This window comes from Rhinolophus sinicus, linkage group LG02 (assembly GCF_036562045.2).
Source record: "Rhinolophus sinicus isolate RSC01 linkage group LG02, ASM3656204v1, whole genome shotgun sequence".
Taxonomy (NCBI): domain Eukaryota; kingdom Metazoa; phylum Chordata; class Mammalia; order Chiroptera; family Rhinolophidae; genus Rhinolophus; species Rhinolophus sinicus.
The window spans coordinates 45,130,594-45,152,199 of record NC_133752.1 but is presented as its reverse complement, the minus strand read 5'-3'; the positions used below and the strand labels follow the sequence as shown (position 1 = coordinate 45,152,199).

At 36.7% G+C, this 21,606-nt stretch overlaps 1 protein-coding gene across 4 annotated transcripts in view; it reads left to right on the top strand.

The window, feature by feature from the left end:
* LOC109452279 (putative E3 ubiquitin-protein ligase HERC6) overlaps nucleotides 1-21,606 on the top strand; it is a 48,837-nt gene that overhangs the window by 6,084 nt on the left and 21,147 nt on the right. For 2 of the 4 annotated variants that reach the window (XM_019741126.2, XM_074323638.1), the window contains exons 4-12: nucleotides 2,105-2,332; nucleotides 3,655-3,749; nucleotides 8,254-8,381; nucleotides 9,234-9,370; nucleotides 9,898-9,965; nucleotides 13,788-13,909; nucleotides 14,482-14,541; nucleotides 17,028-17,121; nucleotides 19,947-20,136. In XM_019741126.2, the coding sequence (XP_019596685.2) occupies nucleotides 2,105-2,332; nucleotides 3,655-3,749; nucleotides 8,254-8,381; nucleotides 9,234-9,370; nucleotides 9,898-9,965; nucleotides 13,788-13,909; nucleotides 14,482-14,541; nucleotides 17,028-17,121; nucleotides 19,947-20,136 (1,122 nt within the window). Of the gene's footprint in view, nucleotides 1-2,104; nucleotides 2,333-3,651; nucleotides 3,750-8,253; nucleotides 8,382-9,233; nucleotides 9,371-9,897; nucleotides 9,966-13,787; nucleotides 13,910-14,481; nucleotides 14,542-17,027; nucleotides 17,122-19,946; nucleotides 20,137-21,606 lie in introns of all 4 variants that reach the window. The other 2 variants (XM_074323641.1, XM_074323635.1) reach the window with 1 other exon arrangement.

The window sequence follows — 21,606 nt, the reverse complement described above, 5'->3', positions numbered from 1 at the left end:
ATAAGGCGAGTTATTTAATTTTGTTGAGTCTCAATTTTCTCATCTGTAGGAATATTGATGCCTAACATAAAAGGTTGTTTAGAAGATTCAGTGAGAGAAGGTACACAATATATCCTGTATAGCCCATGGCAGATAGTAGAGGTATAATAAATGCTCATTTCTTTTCCTTTCTTACTTTCCTTCTTCTTTTTTAAAATTACAAAATTTTTAATTTATATTTTGTTGAGATATAACTGACATATAACATTACATAGTGTCAGGTATACAACATAATGATTTGATATTTGTATATACTGCGAAATGATCACCACAATAAATCTAGTTGACATTTATCACCATACAGTTACAGAATTTTTTTGTTTCGTAATGAAACTTTTAAGATTTACTCTCTTAGCAACTTTCAAATATGCAGCGCAGTATTATTAACTCTAGTCACCATACTGTACATTAAATCCCCATGACTTACTTATTTTATAACTGGAAGTTTGCACCCTTTGACTCCCTTCACTCTTTTTGCCCCCACCTTGCCCCCACCAGGAACTACCAATCTGTCTTTGGTATCTATGAGTTTTTTTCTTTTAAAGATTCCAGATATAAGTGAGATTATACAGTATTTGTCTTTCTCTGACTTATTTTACTTAGCATATTGCCTTCAAAGTGCATCCATGGGCATGTTGTCGCAAATGGTTCTTCCTCTTAATTATTGAAATGATTTGAATTACGTCCTTGGGGTATTGACTTGTCTTTACATTGGTCTGGAATGTAAAGGCTGTGTAGAGTTCAGCACTCAATGCATTTGCTATTGTGAACTATGAGTACTCATAGACCTTCATGAGAGTTTGACATTGTGCAGTGTGCTCGCAAAAATTCTTTCCAGTGATAGAAACAAGTTAGAAGAGTTCAAAATAAAAATCAGATATAATAACATAAAAATCTGAGATGTGTTGCCATTTCTCTGGGTAAATAATTAAGCATTAGAAACGCTTGATTTTTGACCTGATATTAATTATCCATCTCTGGTCAAATTCAAAAATTCAATGGGTTTTCTACCCCATGGCATCATTCCACAAGTATTTATCAAGTATCCACAATGTTTCTAGATAAGAAGATATAGCAGTGAACAAACCTAAAACCCTGCTTTCATGGAGCTTATATCCTGTAGGAAGTAGGGGAAGTGAACTTTAAACACACAAATAGTCATGTAGTATAACAGATAGGAGAAAGGGGTGTGAAGAAAAGTGAGGCAGGATAAGCGGACAGAGAGCAAATATTTGGGTGGAGGAAAGGGGTCTTTCTATTTATGAAGGAGGTCAGGTAAGCTAGCTCTTATAAGGTCACATGTGAGCAGAGACCAAAAGGGAGGGAGGAAGGGAAAAATGATTCTAAGACCATGATCCAGAAGAATGATCCAGAAACAAAGACCATGAGGTAAGGGCTGTGCCCACTGGTGTGCTCAGCAACAGAAGGGTGTCTGGAGAGGCATGAGCAAGGGGGAGATAGGTCTCAGAAGTGGTTGTGGGGAGTACTGGGGATATGGGGCTTATGAGCTGTGATAAGAATCAGCCTTTTATTGAGTGAGATAGCAAGCTCCTGAAGGGTTCGGTCTGACTTATGTTTTTCAAAGATCACCCTGGCTGCTCTTTGGAGAACAGACTGTTGGTAGAATGTGGGAGCCCAGTAAGGTATGTACTCATGTAATTTTGCAGGACATGAATGATGGTGACTTGGCTGCTAAGATGGTAACACTGGGGAGGTGAGAAGTGGCTGGATTCTGGATAAACAGTGAAGGCAGAGGCTTTAGGATCTGCTGGGTTGAAGGGTGTAAAAGAAAGAGAAGAGTCAAAGATGACTCCAAGATTTTTGGCCTGAGCACCCGAAAGAACACGGTTACCATTTACTTGGAGGGAGAAGAGGAGAGAATATTGTTGGAAGAGACTTTTAAAGGCGATCTTGACCATTTCTCTTGCCTTTAGTCAAAATACTTTAAGCTCATTTATCCCTATTTCATTCTTTAAAGATTTTGGGGATTAGGGTGGTAATATCTACTTGAATTTGGCATTCCAATGTGTGTGTAATTCTGAACATCTCTTCTTTATTTTTGTAGATGCCCAAGTGTTTTCATGGGGAAAGAACAGCCATGGGCAGCTGGGCCTGGGGAAGGACTTCGCCTCCCAAGCCAGCCCACAGAGGGTGATGTCTCTGCAGGGGATCCCTCTGGCTCAGGTGGCTGCAGGAGGGGCCCACAGCTTTGCCCTGTCTCTCTCTGGGACTTCATTTGGCTGGGGAAGCAACAATGCAGGGCAGCTCGCCCTCAGTGGGAAGAATGTCCTAGGTAAGGAGATAGTCTTGTTCTTGCTGTAAATCATTATTTCTTTCTGGTTGGAAGATCAACTCTGCAAAGGGCAGTCTCAAAGCTTAGAACAGTGGTTCCCAAATTTTGTGACACAGTAGAATCACCTAGGGACTCTATTAATTTTTTATTGTTACTATAGCAAATTATCACAAACTTAATAGCTTAAAAGAACACAGATTTATTATCTTATTGTTCTAGTAGTCTGAAGTCTGATAAGGGTCTCATTGGGCTAAAATCAAGGTGTCAGAAGGGCTGTGTTCCATTCTGAAGGCTCTGGGGCAGAAATCATTTTCTTCCTTTTTCCAGCTTCTAAAGGCCACCTGCATTCCTTTACTCATAGACCCCTTTCTTCTTTAGAGCCAGCAATGGCTGCTTAAGTCTTTCTCAAGTCACATTACTCTGACATTGACTCTTCTGCTTCTTTTTCCTTCAGTTAAATGACCCTTGTGATCTCCCTATTTTAAGGTCAACTGATTAGCAACTTGAATTCCATCTGCTTCCTTAACTCTCCTTTGATGTGTACCCTAACATATTCACAGGGTCTGGGAAAAGGATATAGACAGCTTCAGGAGATCATTATTCTGTCTGCCATAAGAGCATTTTAAAATTTCAATGCCTAAGTTGGACCCCATACCAATTAAATAAGAATGTCTGGGGATGGAAGCCAGGCATCAGCCATTAATAAGGATCCCACAGGTGACTCTGATGTGCAGCAAAATGTGGGAACCACTGGATTAATTAGAAGCTTGCTAGAAGTAGGGGAAACAACCAATTCATCTGGCAACCTTTAAACAACACTCACTGTGAAGTCTTCCCCATGGACCCCATCCTCCTCTGATTCTTTACATTTGGCTAACATATATCTAGCACCTGTTAAGAGCCAGTACCATGCTGAACACTGACATCTCACTTCATTTAACTCTGTCAACATGAAGTAGGTCCTTTTATTTTCTCAAATATGATTACATATTTGAAGAACACCTACTATGTGATAGAAATGAATACAATATGATGGCAATATTATGGGGATGAGAGTCTCAAAGCTTAGCTTTCTAGGGCACTAGACTCAGGCATGCTAGAAGATTAAATAGTTTCCAGAAAGAAATACTAAAAGACTGCTTTTGTTTTCCAAAGCAGGTCTTTCCTTCTGTTTTATAAGACCTCTCATTATTTATTTACTTTTTTAAATTATGGTAATGAATTAGAAGATAATAAAAATATTAAAAACTATTAACAAAATGAAAACTCAAGATATCTGAGTCTGTTTCTTATCCTGGAGGGTGTCTGCTTTCTTTCAGCAGTGCAAAGCTACAAGCCTCGTTCAATTGGTGCACTGAAGAGTCTAGATGTGATTTATATCAGCTGTGGTTATGAACACACTGCAGTGCTTACCCAGGTAATCCAAATGTCTTACTATTTTTTTTAAACCCCAGAGCAATGTTACCATAGGGTACATTGTACTGATTATTGTTGAATCCACTCAGTGTACAAAACATTTAAGAGGAGAGGTTAACCCAATATAAACCATGAAATTTTCAAGATCTTGTAACATAAGCTAATTTTATCTTTGGGTTAATATAGGAGCTAATCCTTTCAGCAGTCATTCATAATGTGGTTCTACCAATGAAAATGATTATAGAAGCAACAAAGTAATTTTTACAGTTTTCAATAACTCATATTAGAGACTAGAACACAGTTTGTTCCATTTCTTGCTTGGCACAAATATGAGCTGGCTTCCTGAATGTTTCCTCCTCTTCTTGTACTGGCCATATACTATATTACAGTGTGATGGATTTTCTCCATTGCCCTAAGAAATAGACTTAGAAACTGTGTGGTTGAAATGTTTATTTAAAAGCTAAATATCTAAAGTAACTTTTATTACTTGTGTTAAAAGCCAGTTTGGAGTATATTAGTGTAGCAAGAGAAAGTAGAGTTGTTTTCATCAAGAATCATCTTTTGAAGATACTTTGAGACAAATGAAAACACAGTGACTCAAAATCTGTGGGTTACAGTCAAAGGAGTTCTAAGAGGGAAATTCCTAGCAATACGGGCCTACTTCAAGAAACAAGAAAAATCTCAAACAATATAACCTTATACTAGAAAAAGAAGAACAAATGAAGCCCAAAGTGAGTAGAAAGATGGAAATGATAAAGATCAGAGCAGATATAAATGAAATAGAGACTAAAAAAAAGAACAATGAAGTCAAGAGCTGGTTCTTTGAAAAGATAAACAAAATTGATAAACCTTTAGCCAGGTGCTTCAAGAAAAAAAAGAGAGGGACCACATAAACAAAATCAGAAATGAAAGAGAAGTGACAACTGACACCACAGAAATACAAAGGATTATAAGAAAATACTATGAACAATTATATCCCAACAAATTGGACAACCTAGAAGAAATGCATGAATTCCTACAAACATACAATCTTCCAAGACTGAATCAGGAAGAAACAGAAAATCTGAACAGACCAATTACTAACAAAATCAAATCAGTAATCAAAAAACTCCCAACAAACAAAAGTCCTGGACCAGATGGCTTCACAGGTGAATTTTACCAAACATTCAAAGAAAAATTAATACCTCTTCTAAGATTATACTTCTCAAACTATTCCAAAAATTTGAGGGAAGTCTCCCCAACTCATTTTATAAAGCCAGTATTACCCTGAAACTGAAACTAGGCAAAGACACTACAAAAAAAGAAAATTATAGACCAATATCCCTGATGAATATAGGTGCAAAAATCCTTAACAAAATATTAGCAAACCAAATTTAGCAATATACTAAAAAGATTATATACCATGATCAAGTGAGATTTATTTATTCCTGGGTTGCAAAGTTGTTTCACTATTCAAAAATCAATTAATGTGATATATCGCACAAACAAAATGAAGGATAAAAACCATATGATCCTATCAATAGATGCAGAAAAAGCATTGAAAAAAATCCACCATCCATTTATGATTAAAAAAAAAATCTCAATAAAGTGGGAATAGAGGGAACATACTTCAATATAATAAAGACAATACCATGTTTCCCCGAAAATGAGACCTAGCTGAACCATCAGCTCTAATGTGTCTTTTGGAGCAAAAATTAATGTAAGACCCAGTATTATATCATATTATATTATATTATACTATACTATACTATACTATACTATACTATACTATACTATATTATATTATATTACATTATATTATATCTGGTCTTTTATTATATTAAAATAAGACCGGGTCTTATATTAATTTTCGCTCCAAAAGATGCATTAGAGCTGATGGTCTGGCTAGGTCTTATTTTTGGGGAAACACGGTATCTGACAATTACCTAACATCACACTCAATGGTGAAAAGCTGAAAACTTTAAGATCAGGGACAAGACAAAGATGTCCACTTTCACCACTTTTATTCAACATGGTGTTGGAAGTCCTAGCCCATCAGTCAGATAAGAAAAATAAATAAAAGATATCCAAATTGGCAAAGATGTAAAACTGTCATTATTTGCAGATGCTATACTTTATATAGAGATAGCCCTAAAGATTCCACCAAAAAACTATTAGAATTGATAAATTGATTCAGTAAAGTAGAAGTCTACAAAATTAATATTCAGACATTGGTTGCAGTTTTATACACCAATAACAAACTATCAGAAAGAGAAATTAAGAAAACTATCCCATTTACAATTGCACGAAAAAGAGTAAAATACCTAGGAATAAATTTAACCAAGGAGGTAAAAGCCTTGTACTCTGAAAACTATATGACATTGAAGAAAGAAAATGAAGAAGATATGAATAAGTGGAAGCACATACCATGCTCATGGGTAGGAAGAATTAACATTGTTAAAATGCCCATACCACCCAAAGCAAGCTACAGATTCAGTGTAATCCCTATCAAAATACCAATGGCATTTTTCACAGAACTAGAAGAAATAATCCTAGAGTTTATATGGGGCCACAAAAGACTCTGAGTAGCCAAAACAATCTTGAGAAAGAAGAACAAAGTTGGAGGTATCATGCTACCTGATATCAAACTATATTACAAGGCTACAGTAATCAAAACAGCATGGTACAGGGCTAAAAATAGACACATAGATCAATGGAACAGAATAGAGAGCCCAGAAATAAACTCACACCTGTATGGTCATTTTATCTATGGCAAAGGAAGCAAGAATATACAATGGGGTAAAGATAGTCTCTACAATAAATGGTGTTAGGAAAACTGGACAGATACATGCAAAAAAATGAACCAGACCACTTTCTTACACCATATAAAAAAGTAAACTCAAAATGTGTTAAAGACTTAAATGTAAAACCCAAAACCATAAAATTCCTAGGAGAAAACATAGGCATTCAACACTTTGACGTAGCTCTTAACGATATTTTTTTTGAATATGTCTTTTGGGTAAGGGAAACAAGATAAAAAATAAACAAAAGGGACTGCATCAAACTAAAAAGTTTTTGCACAGTGAAGAAAAACATCAACAAAATGAAAAGACAACCTAGAATAGGAGAAGATATTTGCCAAGGGTACATTCAATAAGGGATTAATATGCAAAATATATCAAGAACTCATACAACTTAACACCAAAAAGAACAAACAATCCGATTTAAAAATGGGCAGAGGACCTGAATAGACATTTCTCCAAAGAGGACATACAGAGCAATAGACATATGAAAAGATGCTCAACATCACTAATCATCAGGGAAAAGCAAATTAAAACCAAAATGAGATGTCACCTGACAGCTCTCAGAATGGCTATCATCAATAAATAACAAACATGTTGTCAAGGACATGAAGAAAAGGCAACCCTAATGCACTGTTGGTGGGATTGTAAATTGGTGCAGCTACTATAGAAAACAGTATAGAGGTTCTTCAAAAAATTAAAAATAGAACTGGTATATGATCCAGCAATTCCACTCCTGGGTATTATCTGAAGAAATCCAAAACACTAATTTGAAAATAAAAAACATATGCACCCCTATGTTCATTGCAGCATTATTTACAATAGCAAAGACATGGAAGCAACCTAAGTGTCCATTGGTAGAGGAATAGATAAAGAAGAGATGGTGCATATATACAATGGAATATTATTCGGCCATAAGAAAAAGAATGAAATCTTACCATTTGTGACAATATGGATGGACCTAGAGGGTATTATGCTAAGTAAAATAAGTCAGACAGAGAAAGTCAAATACCATATGATTTCACTTATATATGGAATATGAAAAACAAAATAGAAACAAACTAATAGATACAGAGGACAGACTGAGAATTGCCAAATGGGAGAGGAGTTGGGGGGCTGGGTGAAAAAGGTGAAGGGATGAAGAAGTACAAATAGGCAGTTATAAAAATAGTCATGGGGACAGCAAGTACAGCATAAGGGATATAGTCAATATTGTGATAACTATGTATGGTGTCAGATTGGTAGACTTACTGGGGTGATCACTTTGGAAGAGGTATAAATTTCTCATCACTAGGTTGTACACCTGAAACTAATATTGTATGTCTACTGTAATTGAAAAGTAAATTAAAAAAGAGAATCATCTTCTGAAAAGAGATTGTTTTCAGAGTAATGTGCAATAAAGCAACCCTATACTTAAATGATAGTGTTATTTTTCAATCAGTTATTTTGTCCATCCATTTATTCTACAAACTTATATGAAGTGCCTAGTTCTTAAGGGAATGCCAATGATATTTTATGTTTAATGTTTTAACTCCAAATTCACTATGAGAAATTGTAAGTATAGCACCCCTCCTCTTTATATAGAGCTTATATTTCATTTAATGCTCTCGTATAACTCTGTTATATACTTAATCTATAACTTTTTGTTATTTATGTATCTATCTATCTATTTATTTATTTATTTTTTTTACCTGAAATTAGTCTGATTTCTTCTTTTTAAAACAGGATGGAAAAGTGTTCACATTTGGAGATAATAGCTATGGACAGCTGGGACACAGCTCCACTTCTGAGAAGAGAGTTCCACAACACGTGGAAAGAATTGAAGGCCTAGTTTCGCAGATAGATTGTGGAAGGTAATAGGCTTTTTTTTTTTTTTTTTTTTAGCATGAGTGGAAAGTGTTATATTTTATTACTTAGAAATGACTCATGACAAAGACAACTACTATGTTAATAATATATTCAATTTGAAAAAGAAAAAAGAAATGACTCAAGTGGGATGTTATGGACTCTTAAAACCCTAAAATATGTGATATCCTTTTCATAGATGATCTTCCTTTCTGAAAATTTACTTCTTTCAAATATAATTTAATTTTACCATTTTTTTCTTCTTTACCCTTGGCATTTCATTTATTTCATAAGAATTTAGTGGGAGTTTACTGTGTTAGACCACCTAACTAGTTGCTGGAAGGTGTGGGAGTGGGTTTGTAACAAAAATAGTGGTGCTTGTTCACTTGAGTTGATAAAACAAAATTAAAGTAATCTCATGCTCATGCATGTAGAAGATGATGTATATTTGCATATATATTTAGAGTTTTCCATAACCTAAATATGAGGACACTTTGAGTATTGTCTACTTAATTCATTAAAAAAAACAAACCCAAACACTTGCGTTTAAAACGCAAATGATAGAAACCATAGTAAGACCTAACAGTAATATTGTATATTTACGGTTAATATTCACCGTAATATTAGTTAATATTAGTAATTAGCTAATATTAGTTAATATTAGTTAATATTAGTAATAAGTTAATATTCACCTACCATTTATTTTAACCTCATCATGTGGTATCTTCTAACCCTGACGTTGTAATAAAGCATCTGTGTACTTAGTATAAGATAAATCCGTTATTTTGTGTTAGGAGACATCATCTTTCTCAAAATCATGAGTATCTTGGTCTTCATTATATTAATTCTCTCTCCTGTAGTTTTCACACCGTTGCATATGTCTACACCACTGGTCAGGTGGTGTGTTTTGGTGGTGGACCAAGCTGCACAAGCACCCCAACTCATCCAGAAGCCCAGATAGAGAACTTTGACATTAGCTACCTGATTTCTGCTCATGGTATGAGTGATCCACTAATTCATGATTTTTCTGTTAATTGATGTTACTGGAGGACAAATATTATTCATCTTCTTCTCAAAGGAATGTGTGGTACTATGATTTGTCTACTACAATTGTTTTTCATTTGTACAATATGCATTTTTTCTTATGCAATAATTCCTGGAGTATTTGGTAATCTTTTCTAAAGATTAAGATAATACAAAAGGAGTTGCCAAAGCATCAGAGCAATACACTTTTATATATTTAATCAAACCTTTTCTAAAGCACATCAGCCTGACGAAAGTACATGAAAAATTAAATGTTCGGCTAAGTGAATATATGACATGAAACCTGATCAAAATCAGTATTTTCTTCTGTGGTAGTCAAAATCCATTTAGAAGAATATAAATTTTCTATAAATAAGTAAATTTAGCTTGGTAATACATCAGATTTTTTATGTCTTTTTAAAAAAGGAGTTTTAGGTTTACAACAAAAGATTTATTTTTTACTTATAAAAACAATAAACATGAATTTCTGACCTCTTTTAGATCTTGTGGGTGTTCAAGTCAAACACATTTTTGCTGGAACGTATGCCAACTTTGTGACAACTTATCAGGTATCTACTTACACTTTCTTCTTTTTCTAAAACTAATTTTTTTCCTCTAGGTTTCAGAGCAGTATTTGAAATATTGTATCATTTGCATGTATTCAAATTTCTTACTAAAATGATAAGATTCTCTCTTAGAATGCTTTTTAAAAATATTATGTAATTCCCCTTCCTCATTTGGCTTCCTAACAGATGAGGCCCCATATTTATTGGTTTTCCACTAACTTTTTTTTTATTAAGAATACTAACGATGATAATAAAGCACTTATGATTAATGTTAATTGTAGTCATCGTGCATTAGGCACTAAGCCGAGCACTCTGAATGTGTCAACACATTTAATCCTCATATCAATTCCAGTTGGTATTATGGTATTTCCCTCTCTTTTACGTATGGAAAAATTGAGGCTCTGAAAGGTGGACTCACCCAAAGTTGCGATGCTTAGAAATGGCAGAACTGGGTTCAAATTCAGACAATCTAGCCTCAAAGCTTAACCAATTGCCCACCATGCTAATGCCTTCCCTATTGTTAACTGAGAGGATTTTATTATATGTCTTGGTGAGTTCTGAAATGTTTGTGTGGAGACAAAAGCACACATATTTTCCTAGTTCATACTTTTTTCTATTATCAAGAATGTTTTAAATTTGACATCCATATAGACTCTTACTATATTCCCTAGGACAGTAAGTGGTCAGAGGCCAAGGTTTGTGCTGCTGGGATAGTCAGGAAATTGTCCTTGGTTGCTCTGTCATAGCCATTCAATCAGCCAGTCCACAAATGCCTCCTGTCTCAGGCTTTGCTCTTAGTGCTTGGGATAAAAGAGAACAATACAAGGATCCCATTGTTTGTATTCTATAAGGTTGCCCCCATTCATGGCATTTGGATTCTACAGGGAAGGACAGACAATAAACATGTAAATGCAGAATAAGATTGTGTTAGAGAGTGACAAGTGCTCTGAAGAAAATAAAACAGGTCATTTGAGACTGATGAGGTAGGCTTCTTTAGAAATGTCAGTCAGGGAAAGCCTTGCAGAGGCTGTGACATTTGAGCAGAGATCCTCGCCATGCTTAGGTCCAGAGAAAGAGCATTTTGGGTAGAGGGAATGACACGTAGAAAGCCCTAGTACAAGAATATGTTTAGTCTGTGTGAGGGACAGAAAGAAAGCCAGACAGTCAGACAGAGCTTGATAGGAAAGAATGAAGTCTATGAGATGGAGTCAGGTATGTAAGGTGGGCTGAGTTATGTGAGATGGAGTCAGTTTGAAATGTCCTTGAAGAGGAGATCCAGAGTCTTAGTGGATGTCTGAATCAGGGAGGATGTCAGCACCAGAATATAAACATGGTAGTTATCAAACTCTAGATAGTATTTAAAGCCAGGGACCTGGATGAAGGTCACCTAGAGAGAAAGAAAAAATGAGAAAAGAAGGGAAGCAAAATCCAGCCTTGAGGGACTTCTCCATTTAGAGGTCAGACAGTGAGGAGGAGCCATAAGAGACTGAGAAAGGCCAGTTTCTGAGGTAGGGGAAAACCAGGGGAGGGTGGCTCATCAAGCCAAGAAAAAAAAGTATTACTATAAAGAGGAAGTGGCCAATCCTGTCACATCCTGCTGAGAGGTCAAATAAGATGGGCACAGAGTTTGTTTTTGTTTCGTTAAGATTGAGTCATCTCAGGGGAGAATGGATGAAACCTGACTGAGTGGGGCGGGGACAGAGAATAGGAGGGGAACAAGTAGCAACAATGGCTGTGACAACTCTGAGAAGTTTTGTTGTGAAGGGGAATAGGGAACAGTGGGAGGGTTTTGTTATTGTTTAGAGAGGGGATATTAAGGTATGTTTGTGTGCCTCTGAGAATGATCCAGTTCAGATGGGGAAAGTGATGAATCATGAGAGTGAATAATTGTCATAACGGCAGAGGAACATTCGCGTTATGGTGGCTGCTACTGCTGTCTAGTGCGTAGAGGCCAGGGATGCTGCTGAACATCCTACAATGCACAAAATAGCCCCTCACAACAAAGAATGAGCTGACCCAAAACATCAATAGCGTCCGTTTAGAAACCCTGACCAAAGGCATGACTGGCTGAGGTGGAGCAGAGGAAAAGATTGGAGATGTGATCAAGAATTGAGAGATCAAGGTGGGAGCTAAATTGTGTTGATCAGTTCTGAATTTGCCAAGAATGGCAGGAAGAATGATGTTGGGCACGGTGGTGCTGAGGAAGCGTATCAGCAAGGTGCTAAAGTTTTCAATGATTGAAGGGTAGTGACTAGGACATTGGGAGGTGATTGTAAAAGAAGGGGAAGCAGATGATACAGTCTAACGTCATACCCTTCAAAGGAAGTGGAATTATGGAGAAGCAGAAGAAATGGTATGTAGGGAGTACCTTCTTGGCCTGATGTTCCTGAGATGTGGGAGGGAAAAAAAGGTTCTTCATGATTGAACTACAGGGGACACCCAGGACTCAGATCAAGAAGCTGGAGGGAACTTTAGGAGTCATGGTTACACATCTTTATCAAGAGGTCTTTATTTAAGCATTAAACAAAAAATAATGCAGTTTCCTGACCCATTACAAGTTCAGTGGAGGCAGAGCTATAATATGGAGCAGAGCACTCATGTTTTTGGAAGACTATGTTAAAGACAGATTTTTCTTTCCAGTGATTTCTGACACTTCTGGCTGAGCCATTTGGTTTCAAGTATTGTACAGAACCATGGTTCTCAAAGTGTGGTCCCCAAACCAGCAGCATCAGCGTCACCTGGGAATTTGCTAGATGCAAATTCTTGAGCTACACCCCTGACCTATTGAATCAGAAACTGTGGGGATTGGCTGAGCAATCTATGCTTTAACAAGATCACCAGGTGATTCTGTTGCACGATGAAGTTTGAAACCCACTTATATAAATGTAAAAATCTGTGGCTGCTTAAAAAGGAGAAAGAAACTAATATTTATTAAGCACCTACTATAATCTAAAGGCTTTGCATACATAATATCATTTAATCTTAACAAGATCCCAGGGAGGTAGGTATTGGGTAGTGTTATCTCATTTCTTTTTTATTGTGGATATCTATCTATCTATCTATCTATCTATCTATCTATCTATCTATATATATATATAACAAAATTTGCCAGTTTAACCAATTTTAAGTGAACAATTCAGTGGCACTAAATGCATTCACAATGTTGTTGTTGAATGCGACCATCACCACTATTCATCTCCAAAACCTTCTCGTCACACCAAACAGAAACTCTGGAAACATTAAATAATGGCTCTCCCCTTACCCCCACCCCCAGGTAACCTCTAATCTACTTTCTGCCTATAAATTTTCCTACTTCATATAAATGGAACCATACAATATTTGTCCTTTTGTATCTGGCATTTATTTCACTTAGCATAATGTTTTCAAAGTTCATCCATGTTGTAACATGTACCAGAATTTCCTTCCTTTTTATGACCGAATAATATTCCATTGTATGTGTACTCCACATTCATCTGTTGATGCAGTGGATGGACATGGGTTGTTTCCATCTTTTGGCTACTGTGAATAATGCTGCAGTAAATATTGGCCTACATGTATCTGTTTGAGTTCCTGTTTTTAGTACTTTTTGGTTATCCCATTTTTTTAAATGATGAAACTAAGGCTCAGACCAAGTGGCCAATGCTAGGAATTGGAACAACCAGGCCAGTCTGATGCCATAGCTCCTCACACCAAATCCCACTGTCTGAGAGGACTGGTCCTATCTACCACCTGTACCACAAACTTGACTGGGTTATCTGTTACTCAGCGTCTGTGTGTGTGTGTTCCTGATTGTTCTTTTTCCTTTTTTCTTCTTCTTCTTGAAAGCATACTAGTTCCACAGATGTTTCCAAGAAAACTTTGCCAGAAATAAGCCGAATTAACCAGTCCCTGACAGAACAATGGATGACAGTGGCAAGTGGATGTACCAAACGTGAAGTGGCTGAGAGGTGGCTCTGTCTGCTAATCATAAAGCACTCTTACTTGATTCTGAAGCCATGGTCGTTTTATCCCAGACTTAAGAAAGAGGGTTTGGCTTTGTTGTGAAGGCATTTGTATTTTACCCATGATTCTCTTCTGCCACCCTTAATTTGAAGAAGCCATTGACTTATTCATTCATTCATCATCGATTTAACAGAGTTACATTGAGGACGTACAATATCCCAGGCACCTTGATAGGTGAGGGAGATGTAGGAGTGAATCAGAAACACATTCTGACTCACAAAGCCTTCACTCAGGTGGACTGTTTTTATATCTTCATAGTTTATTTTCTGGAGCTCCTTAAGTTTCTGTTTTCAGAGGTATGGATTTTATTTAAATCTAGATGACGATCAAATCAACTGTGAAGGGTGTTGGTAAGGTTTAGCAGTCACATGCACAAAGTATAATGAGCATTTAGAGGACTCTTAGAAGAGTGTTTTCATTAATAATGATTCCGCATCATCACTTAGATATTCAGACATGGGATAAAAGGAGGCATGCTTTACAGTATGTTATAACTTAACCCTTATTACTTTTGCAGGGAAATTGAAGTGATATTTTCATCTCCTGCTTGTCTGACTGCAAGTTTTTTAAAGAAAAGGTAATATTTACTTTCACTTAAACTGGGGAATTTTTAAAATGAAATCTTTCGAGTCAGTCACTTTAATATGTGAATTTTGTTATCTACAAACCAAAAGTTCAACATAGAAAACTCCATGGGTTATTATAGAATCCTTCTATTTTGTAAAGTAATTTTCTATTAAACTACTATTAAGCTGTAATTCCTAATTCACATTGTTTATTTCTTCTGCCCTGCCTTCCTCTGTGATGTGATTGACGGAGTGATGTTTTTTCAGGATTTTTGTATAGGAGTGATTAGTTCATTCTAATGTCGCTTTAGTACTTAGAGGACAAGGCTGTACTTTGCAGTTCTTACTATGGTGGGATCAATAAGGAAAATTGATCTATTTATTTTATCTTTAACTAGTCTCACTATTACAGAAGAAAATCTAACTTCTTTCTGATTTGTTTTGACACTTGGTCTGATCCAGTAGTTGAAACAATTCCTTTGCAAAATGCTCAACCTTTGGTCTTCTATTTCTTCCTCTCCTTCCTTAAAAGGTAAACTGAGGCATATTAAAATTTTTAAGAGTTTATTTTAACAGCAAATATCAATTGGAATGGGGCAGTGCCAAACCGGAAGTGGTGAGGAACATTCTGCCCACAGGAGCCAGGGGAAAGACTTGAGTAGAAAAAGTGCAGAAACAAAGAAAGAAAATTATTTGATTGGTTATAGCTTAAAGCCTAGTTAGCTGTTTGTGACTGGTTGTCCTTAGGTTTTTATTTCATAACTTTGAGGCATTTACAAGTTTAGATTTTTGGTTTGATTATGTAGGCTGTCACGGCATAAGAGCCACCACAATCTAATGGCCTCATTTTTTAAGTTAACAGTATGTAAAGGTGGAGAAGGGGGAGAGCAGCATGAAAGGGCTGTTAGGCTGCCCTCTGCCTTGTCTGGAAGACGGTGCCCTGCTGGTCTATGGGCAGCTGATGTAACTGATTCCAGTCCTTCGCTAGGTCAGGTCCGGGTCTCCCTCCTTGAGTTGACCTCAAGTTAGCTCACTGGTTCAGTAGATAGTTGTACACATATTGGACTCCCTCCTGGCCACTAGGTGGTGCTCGCTTAACCCCTATTGCAGCTATTCCTTAACGCCTGCACAACCCACAGTTTTTCACGTTGGTTCTTAACCCAGTTGCATTCTCAGCCACTCCAACAATTTCACCTAGGAATCAGAGAAGCCCAGGGAAGTTAACTGTCATGGGTCCCCACTGGCAACTCATGAGGCAGTATCCTTCTGGAGGCCACAAAATCATCCCTGTTCATCTCTACATATCCTGGGCAAAGGTGGGAGAAGAGACATGGGGACACTGCTTCCCTCTGCTTTCTCTCCCATTTGCTTTCTTTCTTCATGCCTTCCTTCCAGGCTGGAAGTGAGGGACTCTGTTGTACAATGTATCCACTTTCTTCCCTACTCTAGCCTCTTTCTACACTAAGAATATTATCTTTTAAAGTGGAACCGTATCCTCCCAGGAGTGATGAACCTCAAGATTTGGTCTTAAGATGCCAAAGGCTGCAAAGGAGAAAATATTTTAAGGGGAAATTTACAATATTTTGATTTAGTACTTGTATGATATTTTAGCCCTGGTGTTACTATTGATCAGTGAATCCAGTGAGCATAAAATATTTATTGATAGAACATTATAAAGACAATTTGTTTGACAGACTGTAGGCTCCTCAAATATCACCAACACAACCCAGGGAGATGCGACATCTAGACAAAGGTTTGATAGTGTTTCCAAGGGGAAGGCTGGGCTGGAATTTATTAAGAATTGGCAGTTTGATTTAAGGCAGGTTTTTCAACATGGGAGGGGGAGGCTGGGGGCTTAATTAGGATTGGGAAAAGATACAAGGATCCTGGATGGATGGAAACACAGTAAGGCAAGGATTTTGAGGTCAGAGATTCAACGAATTTTAGGGCATAACTATCTGTGATGCTTTCCATTGAAGAGTTAATGGGTCTTTTCAAGAAGTTCCTATAATGAACAATCAAGCCATGTGCCTGGGCAAATGTCTCTTGGAATAGCAAAGTCATGTTAATGAACCAGTGGAATCCCAAAGTAATGTAAATGTAGATTGTAAGGAATGTGGGGTGGGGTAAGTAGTTGCAGTTCTCAGTGTGCAGGCTGAGTGTGGGAGTAAATGGTTTCTGTGCTCAGACTTAGCATAGAAAATTTTGCCATAACTGCAGCCCAAACTTGTAGCTACTCTAGAGATAGATAGTAAATTGTGACCTCTGTTAGTAGAACATAAATTTTATAAGTGTTTTCTGTACCAAGTAAATTGATTATTTTGAAAGGAGGCAAGCTTTAAGAAAAAAAGTTTATATCTGATATGTAATAAAATAAAGCTACATAATGATACGAAGTTTAGAAATATTCCTTTCCATCTGTTTCTGTGTTTTTTGTTTGTTTTTTTTTGTGTTTGTTTGTTTGTTTTTTGTCTTTTTGCATTTCTTGTATCCAAAGAGAGCATGGAGAAGCGAATTCCATTGATGTGGACTTACAAATGGCAAGAGATACCTTCGAGAAGTTAACAAAAAAGGAATGGATTTCTTGCACGGTAATAGTCAATATTTTCTTGAGAAGTAGACAGTAGAATTTCCTTACAGGAACCAATATGGTTGCACTTTAATTTTGTTGGGAGCTGAGTGAGGGGTCACTGTGAGAAAGAAGGAGGCTAGTAGTGCTCAATATGAGGTTGCTATTAGGTTGGTGCAAAAATAATTGTGGTTTAAAAAGTTAAATTTAATTGCAAAAACCACAATTACTTTTGCACCAATCTAATATATTCCAGACACAGTATTAGGTGTTGGCTTTTCTTTTTTGAATGCTTAAATGTACAGTAGATGACAATGATTTAATTTTCAATATGAGAAAATCAGTGCTTGAGAGGTGAATAATCTCTAGCCTGAATATGAAAGGATCACTAATTTGGGAAGCAGAATAACCTGATCCTGGACTAGGAGACCAAAAAGGCCGGTCTATTTTGAAATGAATCTCAAATCTAGTTGAGATGACTATGCTACTGATTCATCCCTTTTCCTCTTTGGGATCTCTTTGGGATGCATTTTCTTTACCTGTAAGTTGAGTTCATCTTTCAGATCTATTCCAATTTCATATTTTGTGATTCTTGGTTGTGTTGGAAGGAAAACTTTTCCTCTACCAACTTAGGTTCACGTATTTGGGGGCCTGCAAATTGACAATAGACAGATTAACAGGAGCACAGAAAACAAGTTTTATTTCCATACATGTGAGAGCGTTCTGATAAAAAGGCTCCCCAGACAGCTAGGGATGAGGGTTTATAGACCAACTTGTGGCAGCTTGTGATAGTGTTTGTTTATGTAGTTTCTCATCCAAGTATACAAGTGGTGCTTGCCCACCCTCTCAAGAAGGGATTTATGGCTGCTTCGCTATTGAAAGCCTTTAGTCAGATAAGGAAGCGCTGAAGGCTTTTTTCTGCGTTAGCTGTATCTGATGTCTTCAGTTGAAAGTCATCTTTATACTATTTGGGGTCCCTACATTTGGACGGGAAAGGGGGAGAGTGTTCCTTAATATGCAGTAGATACTATATTTTTATTTCCAAGATGAAGAAGAATACTAGATGTTATCCAGTATATTTTTAAAAGAAGTTATTTAGGTGATATGGAAGATAACTTGGGGTGCTATTCCCAGTGTGAGTACCAAGGAACATTAGTTTCACAGAATGCTGCATGAAAAAGGGTTCTTAGTGAAACAATTTGGGAAAAACTGCATACAGGTATGGAGTCATGATGCATATTAGTAAGTCGAAGAGTCTTTGATGTCATACACCCCCACAAAATCTAGCTTTTTTTGACTATTTTTCTCAAAGTTACTTGACTTTCTGATACTATTTTCCCATACACACTTAACCAGCATTCCACAGAAATCAAGTTCTGGACATCTAAGAAAACAAATTGTAAGAACATTAATGTAATAATAAATAATAATAATAATATATAGTAATTGACAGTTTGTTGTTGCATATATCATCTTACTTAACCCATATGACATGTAGAGGCAGTGACATGTATGACACTATAGTTAAGAATATCTAAGATCTATTACATAGAGTAAACAATGCTACCTGTTGTAACAACTTCTAAATCTCAGTGGTTTAACACAATAAAGATTTCTTTCCCACATCATAGTCCAGTAAGGGTTGGAGATAGGAGGCCCCTGTAGGGAAGGAAAAAAATTATTTTTCCTCTACCCATCTTAGTTTCATTGGCTGCATCCCTGCAAATTAGACTAAGAAAAAGACAGTTTAACATGAGAAAAACAAACAAGGTTATTCACTTGGCATCCTTCATATATACACACTCAGTGATGAGTAATTTAAAGGGGTGGTTAGAACTTGGGCTTATATAGCATCTTAGCAAAGTACAATACTAAGTACTTTGTATTACAAAGTAAAGGACTTTGAGTTTCTAGGAGTACCACATTGTGGGAAGACAAATATATGGGGGAAATTAGTGGTAGATAAGGGCTAGTTAGTAAGGTTTGTTTGTGTAGACTCTTTCTCCTTGCCAGCTCATCTCTGCTGATAAGACTGTTATCCCCTTCCTGGTACAGGAAGTTGGGGGCAGGAAGACACCTTCACAAAAGGAATTTATATTCTATGTTCAGGTAGGTAGAGGGAAGCCAGAGAGCTTATTCTGTTCTGTGTCTGGTTTTTTTTACCTGCCTTTAGCTCACAATAATCATGCCACAGTGGCATAGTCTACCATTCCCACCTTTGCACAGGTTCATTCAGGAGTGACTCAGGCTCCATGTTTCTAGCATTCTAGGCTCTGGGGCCATTAAATCCTCTAGTAGATCTTTTGTGTGTGGTTGGCAGATTAGGAAAGAGAATATGTAAGATCACATGTAAGGTTTTAGGGAGGCCATGCCTGGAAATGCCATACATCACTTTCACTCGTATTTGTTAGCTAGAACTCAAGTCACATGGCCCTCCCTAACTGCAGGGGAGGCTGGGAAATACCATCTTTCTCTGAACCCACGACGAAGCTGAAACAGGATTGGGAAGGTGACCATATGGCATTTTCTCTGCCATGGTAGATTTTAAGTCAGATGGATATGGGTATGGATCCCTGATCTGTGGCTTTCTAATTAAGCAGCCTCCATAATTCACTCAGTACATACATGCACATGTGATTCACTTTTATGTCCTCATGCACCCTAATGTAAAACAGGAGGGTGACGCTCACATACCACTTCAGGGGTATTTGGGATGCAAGGAGCGATGGAGTTTGAACAGTAGGTTGCAGGAAAACTAAGTGATTATTCCAACTGGAAAGTGGTGGAATGAAACCTCTGGCACCATACCTTATCCAGGTCCTTTCCCTGATCCTGTTTCAATTGCAGATAACTGAACATCTCAGGAATAAGCTGCTCAAAGCTCTTCCATGTTGTTCTCCACACCAAGAAGCGTTATCAGTTTTCCTTCTGCTCCCACAATGTCCTGTGATGTGTGATTTTAAGAACTGGAGGGATCTGGTGATTCCATTTGCAGAGGCTGTTTATAAAATGAGTGACCGATCTTCAGGACTCCTGAGTAAGTTCGATTACTTTTATCTGTCACTTTATCTGTACTGTTAATAGAGAGTCATTGCCTGAAGGAGAATTGTAGCAAATTTTGTATAGAAGATTTCAAAAGACACAAGTGTTTGAGTACATGATATGTGAATTACTGAAAAGGTTAACGTAAAGCTATTATAATCATTACTGTTGGCATACAAAGCATGTGTAATTCTTAGACTTGGACATGGCTTTGACATCTGAGTGTAATAATGATAGAGGATCCAGTCAAGATAAATCCACACTTTAAAACTTTTTGTTTATGTTGTTTTAAAACTTTAGACATTTTAACCAGAGGTGATGAAAATTAAGCTATGTATTCTTGTTGTTTATTTTATTCACTATTCTAGGGTGTCCTTTTACAATTTTAATCTAGTGGTTAAGCTCCAAAGCTTAAAAGACACAAAGGATATATACAGTGAAATATAAGCCACCCAGTTCTCCCCTCCCAGAAAGCAGTTACAGAATGTAATTTCTTATGTAACCTTTGAAAGATATCACACACACACACACACACACAGAAATGTATTTTTTTCATTCACATTCTTTGGCAACTTGCTTTTTCCCGCTTAACAGTATATCACGGAGATCGTTCTGTTGATAGACTTATAGAGCTGCCTTCTTCTATTTAATGGATGAATAGTATTCTTTTGAAAGGATATACTGTGAATACTTGTTTCTAAATTTTTGCTATTACAACAGTGCTAACATGCATTTCTTTGTACATACTACAGAAAACAAAATCATTGGGTCCAATTGTGTATACATTTTAAATTTTGAGAGATTTTTGCCAAGTGACCCTCAATGGAAGTTTGAGCCACCATGGTGCCCAACTTCAAGTGGCCACCATTCAAATTGTAGTCTGAATTGCACCCTTAGAGTTGGACAACATGGCAGCCCTCACAGAAGATGTAGTTCTCAGTTTACACTTCATCAACAAATATGAGAGCATCAGCCCATGCACTTTTCTACAGTGTTGTCAAACTTTGGTCTTTCCCATTCTGAAAAAAAGATTCTCTTAATTTTAATTTTCTCATTCTGAATGAGATTGCTGGTTTTCCTATATCACAGTTCCATTTGTATATCATATTCTGGGAATTATCCGTTCTTCCCTTTTTCCTACTTGTTGTTAGTATTTTTCTTTTTTATTTAGGAGGTTTTAAACTATTTAGGCAGCTAATCCTTTGTCAATAATATGAGTTCCAAATTTTTTCTTTAGGTTATTAAAATTTTCTTTTGCTTTGTGGTATTTTTGCCACAATTATTTTGCATAATTATTTTTAAACATTTTTATAAAGCCAAATAAATTAACATTTTCCTTTACGGTTTCTGAGTTTGGGTCATACTTCAAAACGATCACATCACTTTGAAACTAAAAAAAAAAATGTTCCCTCTGCTCCTACAAGAATTTTCATTGTTTCATTTTTATGGTTAAATCTTTGATCCA